We start from the raw sequence: 10,323 nt of genomic DNA, 5'->3' as shown, positions 1-10,323 counted from the left end.
TCTATAGGCGTAACCCTAACCCGATTAACAAAAGCCGGTTCCGATTCTAAATCGATCGGAGTGATAGAAAAGTAAAGTGAAAACCCTAAAAACAAACCCTTCCTCAAATTATGATACTAGATTCGCATAAACCCTAGCCCTACCGAGTTCCGATCAATTCGCATCAGGTACTCGATATCATCTAATTAATTCTTTATAATAAGTTTTATGAATTGAAACTTCAATACGTTTATGCTTTGTTTATAAATTTGTCCTATTCGGTATTATAATCATAATCATATATGTGAATAAGTGAATGCAAAATGTCCCAAGAAGTTACTGTTTTAGTCGCATAATCCCACTTGAATTATAATTTTTTTTTAAAAAGTTGGAAAAAAGTCTTCACGTGGTGACATTAGAAATTAATTTCCATATCTGTCATACTTAAATTATACGAGTTAAACAAAATATAAATAAAGTCATTGAGTTATAATCCAATTAAATTTTGAGTTGTTAGCCAAGATGTGTGTTATTATAGTCTGCTAAATATGTATGTTGCGCCATGAATTAACCATTGTTTTTGCTTGAATCCAGGAAGAACAGAAAGCCTCTCAAAGACTTTTCGAAGAAGTGAAAACAACGGTTTTCAAAAACACTGTAAGAAAGAAAGTAAAGTAAAGAAAGATGGTAGATAACAGGTATGCATCTTATTAGAAAAAACTAGTGATGGGAGGCGCGCGGTGCCGCGCCGTTATGACGTTATGTAAACGTTCGTTGGCAACGTTATAGGTGTTGTTTGGCTACATATTTCTTACGTCATTATGTTCTGAGCTGAATATTAGCCTTGAATTTTATTCAAGAAATAAACACAATCATAAACCACACTCCAGAAGGATATAATAAAATCTATTTGGAACACAATTTAACTATAGGCTAATGTAATTTTAAACAATTTCCAATAAAAACAGCATCTCCAAAAGTGCTTACATTAGAGCATCTTCACCTTCAAACTACTTCTTGTAATTGCCAAAACAGTTTAATCCAATACTGGCTAGCTCCACAATTGCACAGCTAAGTCACCCATTGGTGCACCACATGCAGCCACTTGATCCCGAATCTGTATACTATGCAAATGCTGTAAAAGAAACTTTATTATATTATGATGAATAATTCAACACACTAATAAATACTTTTACAAAGAAAATGAAGATTAAATACAAATAGGGTATTTGGAAGTAATACATAAAAAGAATATGTTACTGATAACCTGACTACTGGATATCATTTGCATAACAAATTGCAACTGCCACATGAACACCTTCAAAAACCTTCAACTTTGCAGAAGCTTCTATTAACGTGATCTGATAATTGAAGAGTTGATGTTTTCGGCAACGAAATTACTACCTGAAATATAAGCCACAAACAACCAAAATTTAAATTAAACAAACAAACATGAAAAAAAACAACCAAACTCTAAGTCTCAACTCTCAATATTTAGAAGCATACCAAATTTAGAAGACGATTGTTGAAGACCACTTCTGAAACTGAAACTGCAGAAAAGTTGTGAAACATTTGTTACTGTACCTAATATGCATCAAATAATCTATGAAAAGAACGAAACTGAAACTGTACAAATTTGATCCCTAAAACTCCTTTTTATACTTAATATGGATCAAATATCAAATCAAATACTCTATTATAAAAAATAAAAAATAAAAATAAAAAAAAAAAAAAAAAAAAAAAAATTAGTAGAAGCATATCGTCGTTCAGGAACATTAACCGAATTAGCATTACCTTCATAGTTGCTTTCTTCAGTGGTCAAAAAAAGAAATTAAAATTAATAGGTTAGGGAAGTTCACCAATTTTTAAAACGAAAATAAGCAAACCTTAAGAAAAGACCCATCTTTTTCAATCGGAACAAACCTGACATCGATGTTGTAACAAAGATGAATGCATAACAAATCCAGCCTTAGAGTGTATGTAATAACCTTACTGGCAGTAACCATATCGATGCCACGAAACATCAGAGTTGTCGTCGGTAACTTAACAGCATATCGACAAATGTTAATAGAAAAATATAACAGACATTTACCATTCAAACCATTAAACAAATTAAATATGCTACTTACCAATGGCAGATACAGGTGAAACAATTGGCTTTCAAAAATAAGATGCAATATTTTGTAATCCACTTAACAGAATATCATTTAAAAAATTAAAGTTGTTGTAAATTTTAATAAGAAAATAAAAAGCAATATAAGGCTCAGATTTGTGTCTAAAATCGTTCAAGAAAAAATGTACCTCCATGGCTGCAAGTTGCAAGTTGTCCCGCCAGGATACGGTTTCATTTTTTCTCATTGCTCGACCCAACTCCCACACATACATCATAACAGCCCCTTTTTTAACCTTCTTTTTACGAACCTTATTAATCATTATTTGGAGCTGTAGGCAACAACAACATTGTTGCTAATGTCGGCAAAGCAGACACTATTTTTTCCTCAATCACTTAGCAACAAAATTTTGCAACAAAGCCGACCAACCAATGTCAGTAAAGACGGACACAATGATATGTATATAAAATAAAGCAAGACAAAACGAACTGCCATGGCTGCAACCCAAAAGTTACCCCGCCAAAATACGTTCCATTATTTCATGAACCGCCATGGCTGCAACTTATAAGTTGCCCCGCCAATATGCGTTTCATTTTTTCTCATATACATCATGACGGACCGATGTTGCCAGTATCAAAGACAGTCGTTGACAGAAATGCCAATTCAACAACAATGTTGTTAATGCTGATGAAGCACACATCATTTTAACGTCAATCATTGACGAACAAAGGTGATCAGCATATTCAACGACTGGAAGTGAACTCAAAATAGTAATTGACAAATTCGAACATTGTATAAAATGAGAAAGGACATGTGAGGACAATAGGAAGAGTAACTCCCTTAGGTAAGGGAAACTATGTGTAATAGTATATCATACTATGTCCGATAGTATACTTATACCATAGAACAATAACAAACGGCTGTAATATGAGGTATCAAACACAAACCAAGCAACAACAGCTAATGTATAAGTAAAAGTTACAGGCCACCAACGTCGCTACCCACAACCATTGCAACTATAATCCACCAACTAAACCAAAACCTAACAAAACAAATCTTGTATAAATAAGGGAAAACATAAATCAAACAATTAAATATGCAATGGAGGAAAGATATCAGCGAAATAATACCATCAAACGATTAGAACATCGTGGATAGCTGCTACAGCAAGGATACTGGGATCGACATCGACGACCGGCCATAGCTGTCACAACAGTGACATCAAAACCCTAACTTTAACCCCAATATTAAGTCGATTTTAAAACATGGGGGAAACATAGCAACTGTTAATGACATCAGCCGGAAAAAACAGGATAAACAATCGGTTGCTCGTCCACCAAAAAAGGATATCGAAAACAACCGTTTGATAATCCCTCTAAGCACAATCGTTTCACTCCACATCAGGGAAAAGAAGGTAACCCATCGAATTCAAATTCCGTCATATAGGTGCGACCACACATTAGAAAGAAGAAGGTAAACAATCCAATGTAAAATCTGTCAAAGCAAACGCTTCAAATCCGTCGATCAAAAGGAGTCAGTGATGGGTGGTGGGTGAGGAGAGGAATTGAGAAAGGGCTTCTGGAACAAACATCAGGTAGAAAGAAATGAGTAGAAATAGTTGGGTAGAAACCAAGGGTATTTTTGTCCTTTGATATTACAGATCTGATTCTGATTGGTTGATGTATTAATACGAGCATGACATATGTCGTATTTTATCAATAAAAAAGGGGCTACTTGATGGCATAGCATAAGGAGCTTAAAAAGTTCCTAGAGGTTCATGATGCGCAAATAACATACGGGGAACCGTTGGATCATCAAATATCCAACATAAAAGGTCTTTCGAAGGATGAAAAGTTCTCGTTTACAAAAAGGTCCTTTGAAATAAAGGGGAACTCGGAGTCGTTTGCTATTTGTCATACGGGGTACCAAAGATATTTTATCAATAAAAAAAGGGGCTGACGACATAAGGACTGAATGCAAAATGTATCAGACAATCGATATGACTGATTTTATGAGTGTTGCAAAGGATCGATTCAAGATTACGTGTTTCGGTAATCAACAAAGGATGGCGGATCTTCAACTCCATCAACAAATTCTGGCGGAACAGAGGGTCATTGTATGTGACCCGAGTGAACGATTTGAGAGAAAGATCCTAAAAGGATTCCTTGACAACTTCCCTGTGGGCGTCGAGTTAATGAAAAGGCAAAAAGACTTTTCCGTCATATACACGAGGCTTCAAGAGTTAAGGGGAGGAAGGAATTTTGCTAACTTTATTGTTAGGTCGTATTTGAAAGAGAAAACCGCCTACTTGATGGCATTCGACGCGGATACCGATTATATGGAAACTTTAACTAACCACATGTGTCTGCCATTTTGGAGTTTACTCTCTTGGGATGTATGGGCATTCATCCTGAGGTACATAGCTACATAATTTATACGGAGTATTAATTAGCATAACATTATATGGAAACTAAATAATTTTTCTTAAATATATTTTATTTATTATGTAATTATAAGGGCATGGTAAGACGAATGCAAAGTATCAACATGAAAGGGCTATCACATTCTAAATTGAATTTGCCGGACATACTGATTGATCGGAGTTACAACGTTAAACTTATGGGGCTAAATAGTTGCCAAATCACCGACCGTACTTCAAAAGGTAAGTAGTATATTACCTTTAAAATATCAACTTCTGCTTAGATTCATGTACCAAATTTATAAAGGAGAGTAAGTACACTTGCTATCTACACTTGTAAAAAGTAGGTGAGTGAGCTACCACTTATGTAGAGCTATACAGTTAAAATATATTATGTGCTACATTTTAGTTGCATACTTATCAAGTTAAAAAGATATTTATTCTATCGATTCCTTATTAATACATACATTTACATTATTAATTACTCGTATTAATTAATATAGGTTGTTTACAATAATCTTTCTTTCTTTTAATAGCTATGCAACAATACCGTTTGGGGAGGTCGATCATGTTTGGCTTATCAGGTGGTAGCTACGCATATGAAGATGACTGTAAAGAAAATCTTCTCTTAATACATGATATTGAATCCGCTGTGAAGTCGATACCTGACGTAATGGAAGAACATCGTGGGTTAGTTAGGGAGTTACTGAACCCAAATTAAGGTATGAAATGAATTTTGGAACATGAAAACATATATATAGTGTGCGTGTGTATAAAAATTCTTTGTGGAACATGAATTGAATTTGGTTTTATACTATGCAGACCTCCAATGTCGGAGGTTTCTAAACATATTGCGTTTAAGGTTTATACAAGAACTTAGTGACACTTTATTTGCCATGAACGACAGTAAATGGTATGGTAAATTGTTTCCCATTACCCCTATGAAGATGTTAACGGCAAGCCCGATTTTTCAATAGACTTTTATATATTGGCTGGCATGATTGCATATTTACAAAAGAATCTCGCACTACACCAGGTATGGGAAAGTAAATCGTTTCCCATTACCCCACGAAGATGTTAACGGCAAGCCCGATTTTTCAATAGACTTTTGCGTGGATATATTGGCTGGCATGATTGCATATTTACAAAAGAATCCCGCACTACACCACCTGCTCCCAACATGTAATTATAAGAAAGATGAGGTTTCAGGTTTGATTAGGATTTTGAGAAATTATCGTCACCATCCGGAAGCAGTGGATCCTAACTTGGACGCAATATTTGGACAAACTAACGAGATGCTTGTTCGTACAATCCTGGAAGCCTTGTTTATTGATGCACTTGTTTGTTACAGCTAATGAGTTGGTCAAGCATGGCCCGCAAATCTATGTCCGTCGATTAAAAGATGTAATGGATGAAAAAGCAAAGGACGACTGATTGGTTTTTGGTCCATTAATGGACCTGGTTGTCAACTTTAATACAGTTAGCTGCCCAATTGTTTTATTTTGTAACCCCTTGTCGAACTTTTAGTCCTACCAGTTAATTTTGTTTATGTGGGTGTTTTGTTTTTTTATCGAACTTTTAGTCCTACCAGTTAATTTTGTTTCTATGGGTGTTTTTTTTTTTTTTTTTTTTTCGCAACTTAGCATGCATGTATGTCTTAAGATTGAAACTAGTTGGACAATGTTTTTTTCTGTTATTATTATTTTTATTTTTATAACAACTATTCTTTGTATTGCTTCTCATCCAGAGGTGGAGCTGCACCAAGCTTTGACCATTTGTATCCCTGATGTGCTTTAGCCGTTGCATCGAAAAAGCAATGGATTGTACATCAAATGGATGTTAATAATGTTTTTTTACAAGGAGACTTGGATGAAGAAGTCTACATGAAAATTCCCCAAGGATTCAACAAAGGGAATCAACATAGTGTTTGCAAACTCCATAAAGTCAATTTATGGATTACGACAAGCTTCTCGAAATTGGTATCAAAAATTTACTCAATCTCTACTCTGCATTGGTTTTACTCAGTCACATGCTAATCCTTCCATGCTTGTATAGGAAAAGTGGTGTACACATAATTGCTTTAATCTATGTCGATGATATTTTGTTAATTGGAAATGATGGTACGCAGATTACTCAAGTAAAGACTTATCTACATACCAATTTTAGTATTAAAGACCTCGGACCATTGAAATATTTCCTAGGCATCGAGGTGGCTCGTTCTGACAAAGGTTTTGTTATTAGTCAACGCAAGTACACATTAGATATATTAGAAGATTGTGGCGTACAAGGTGAACGTCCGAGCGCTTTTCCTATGGAACAAAATTTGCGGCTCAAAAAGGATGACGAAAGTGACGAAATGGATGCATCTCAATATAGACGTTTGATTGGAATACTTTTATACCTCACGGTTACCAGACCAGATATCGCTTATTTTGTTAACCAGCTCAGTCAATTCTTGAGTAACCCACGTAAATCTCATATGGACGACGCATTTCGTGTTTTGCGTTATCTCAAAGGTACCCCCGGTCGGGGTTTGTTTTTACCATCTCACAGAGGTTTAGAGCTCGTTGCTTATTGCGATGCGAGTTGGCTCAGTTGTCCATCTACAAAGCGTTCTTGCACGGGGTATTTTATTAGTCTCGGTGGAGCACCAATATCATGGCGCACGAAAAAGCAAAGTGTTGATATAAGTTGAACTGAAATTGGAAATTGACTACTTTTTTTTTATATACTTGGGTTGATTAGGGAAATAGTTATTAGTACAAATTGTGTGGATCTTTGGATGCTGTATTGATTTCTGAGTATGAAATGATATACACAGTTTTGGGAATTATTTTCTGTTTATCGGTACTTGGCTTGCACCTTATTAGCCTTAACATGTAGACTATCAATAGGTTATACAATAGTTATAGTTAGAGGATTGTTGTTACAGGTTTTCATGGAATGTAAATGGAGTTAATGTTATAGTTTGAAACTTTATAAAACTGGAATCATTTTTAGGTGGGCAAGCGTCTTCTTCGGCAACTAACAAAGCACCCAAGAAAGAAGATTCAGTCCCTAGCTGCTGAGCTGGTCGAAATGTGGAAAAACATAATAGTTGAAGAAACATTAAAGAACAAGAAAAATGGGAGTTTGGATATAAAATCTGAGACATCAGACAAAAAAGTATTGAGAGTAAACTCAATCAAGGTTGAAAAACCTGGTCAAAGTGCCACGTCATCTTCTTCTTCCGATAAAAGAGCCGTAGCTGTAAAAGTTGAGAAAAAAAAAACAAATAGTGTGGGTCCACCAAAGCTGACATCTCTTGTTTATTGTAAGGATCCCGAGACAAAATTCGTGAACTTCTTTCAGAGGCGTTATGGAAATTGAAGATAAATTGAGGGATGAACTGAACGCGTCTGATCCGTACAGAGTTGCTGTTTCGGTTGAGTCAGCAATGTTTGAGAAATGGGGAAGATCTAATGGTGCACAGAAGTTTAAATACAGATCATCAATAATGTTCAATATAAAAGATCCGAAAAACCCGGATTTTAGAAGGAAAGTGTTGCTTGGGCATGTAAAGCCAGATAGGATATTGGAGTTGACCCCTGAAGAAATGGCGAGTACTGAAAGACAGATGGAAAATGGGAAAATAAAGGAGAAAGCTTTGTTTGATTGCGAACGCGGTTTGCCACCTAAGGCTACCACCGATGAGTTTAAGTGTGGACGTTGCGGGAAAAGAAAATGCACTTATTATCAGCTGCAGACTCGAAGTGCTGATGAACCACCTATGACTACGTTTGTAACGTGTGTGAACTGCGATAACCATTGGAAGTTCTGTTAATGAACTGACATCTGGAGAGATGAACGGCTCTGATCTAATCTCTTTTCTGCTTGTGTTAGTTTAAGTGGTGAAATCTCAACTATTGAACTGTTTTATTTCATTTGAGTTTATATAAGCATTTTTTGGTTTGTTATAGCTATAGATGTGTTTCGTAATTGTTCGCCTGTGCCTTTATGTCAGTTAAGGCCATTGTGATAGGTTACCAATATTTGTACAGTTACATATGAACTCATACCTCCATAAACTAGTACTCTATTCTTGTTCCCTTGTAGTAGTAGTAATTTACTGTGTTAATCATGTCATCTATTATGTGCTTATGATGTCAAAATGTTTCCGGTAGCAGTGCAGTTACCAAATCTTTGAACTATATCAATATATAGAGTAAATTCTATGGATAGTCCCTGTGTTTTACATGGAATTATATGGATAGTCCTTATCTTTTTTATATTACATTGATCATCCCTGAACTATTCAAAGTGCATGCCTATCATCCTTAGCTTTAACATCCGTTAAAATTCTTTTAACTCTAACTACTTACTATTTACAAGATACATGAGGGTAGAAAATGTATTTTGTCATTTTTGTTCTTCTCTCCAATGAGTCAGTCACAGACACACTAAACAGAGAGGATGATGGTGACGAAATTTTTTCAAGACAATAACCACAAAATCAAACAAAGTTCATTACAAATATTCTATTACTCTCACAAAAAAGAGCAACCCAAATTTAATTTAAAAGACCCTCTCACGGTGGATCTAAAGAAAAAAAAAATTATACTCACTGAAGGGGATGACGGTGACAGAATCAAGAACACGACGATATGTGGAATCGTTCATTAAAATCCGACAACATATTTCGTCACCCACCTCCACCTGCAAATCTGCCAACACCCATCACCACCTACAACTCAGTAGTTACCCACTCCCTCCTGCAACTCCGGCAGCGGTTAGGGTTTGTTTGAAATTTGATATATATTTGTTTAGGTGTTATTCGATTCAGAGTTGATGTAAATATATTTAAGATGCGATATACTACATATATCGAATGAAGTTTGATTAAAATTCGTTTAATTTGGTCCTCTGTTGGATTGAAACTTTTGCACATTCTAGTTCGGATTTCCAAGCAGAGGAACTATTAAACCTATTTGTTTGGATTATAAGTAAGGTTTACGATATACTAAGTATACGTATAGGTAGTAAGATTTTAGGCTTTTTTTTTTTTTTTTTTTGCTTAATTAGTATGCATATTTTGTTGTGTAGCTTAATCACCTCATTTTTTTGAAAATGGTGTCTTTAATTTATATGCGTGTGTTTGTAATATGGAGTTAAATGGAGTTTTGTAATGAAGATATGTGATTGTGACTTGCTCAAATCTGCAGATGTTTTGAAAAGAAGAACAAAAATAAGAAAATACAACATTCACCCTCACTTTTTTGTACCCAGGTAAGAGTTAACGAACTTTAACAGATGTTAAAACTAAGGATGATAGGCGTGCACTTTTGAATAGTTGAGGGATGATCAATGTAACTTTAAAAAGATAAGGACTATCCATATAATTTCTTATAAAACACAGGGACTATCTATATAATTTACTCCAATATATATTATTGCATTATGAAGTTAACAACAAATATTTAGTACCTAAACTCACTACTAATCTTTATTATATGGAATACAAGTTGATGTATGCTTGTACACAAATATACACTTGTACACGTGTACATTTTTAGGTACAATGATGAGGCTGGTGATTATCATCCTTGATTGCCTGAAACATTTCTGAACTCTTGTAAAAAATCATAGCTCTCCTTTTATAATCCATAGCTTCTTTTCCATCATCTTTTCCCATAATTGCTTCCATCTCCATTAATTCCACTTTTTCATTCACTTCTTTGTTTTCGTCATCCATTTCTTCAATTATTTCGTCTTTTCGTTTATTCTCCAGACTCATAAACCGATCTCTACCGCCACACTTTATAACTAACCGGCACC

At 35.0% G+C, this 10,323-nt stretch overlaps 1 protein-coding gene and 1 pseudogene across 1 annotated transcript; both read left to right on the top strand.

The window, feature by feature from the left end:
• The first annotated feature begins 1,712 nt into the window (after window positions 1-1,712).
• Window positions 1,713-8,575, top strand: LOC139899581 (transcription elongation factor TFIIS-like; annotated as a pseudogene).
• Window positions 6,461-7,204, top strand: LOC139899665 (uncharacterized mitochondrial protein AtMg00810-like). Its single transcript, XM_071882514.1, has one exon. It carries the CDS (start codon window positions 6,461-6,463, stop codon window positions 7,202-7,204), a length of 744 nt encoding a protein of 247 aa, XP_071738615.1.
• Window positions 8,576-10,323: the final 1,748 nt, after the last annotated feature.

The sequence above is a fragment of the Rutidosis leptorrhynchoides genome, chromosome 3 (genome assembly GCF_046630445.1).
Source record: "Rutidosis leptorrhynchoides isolate AG116_Rl617_1_P2 chromosome 3, CSIRO_AGI_Rlap_v1, whole genome shotgun sequence".
Taxonomy (NCBI): domain Eukaryota; kingdom Viridiplantae; phylum Streptophyta; class Magnoliopsida; order Asterales; family Asteraceae; genus Rutidosis; species Rutidosis leptorrhynchoides.
Note: the sequence above shows the minus strand (reverse complement) of the source record. Positions and strands in the feature narration are given on the sequence as shown.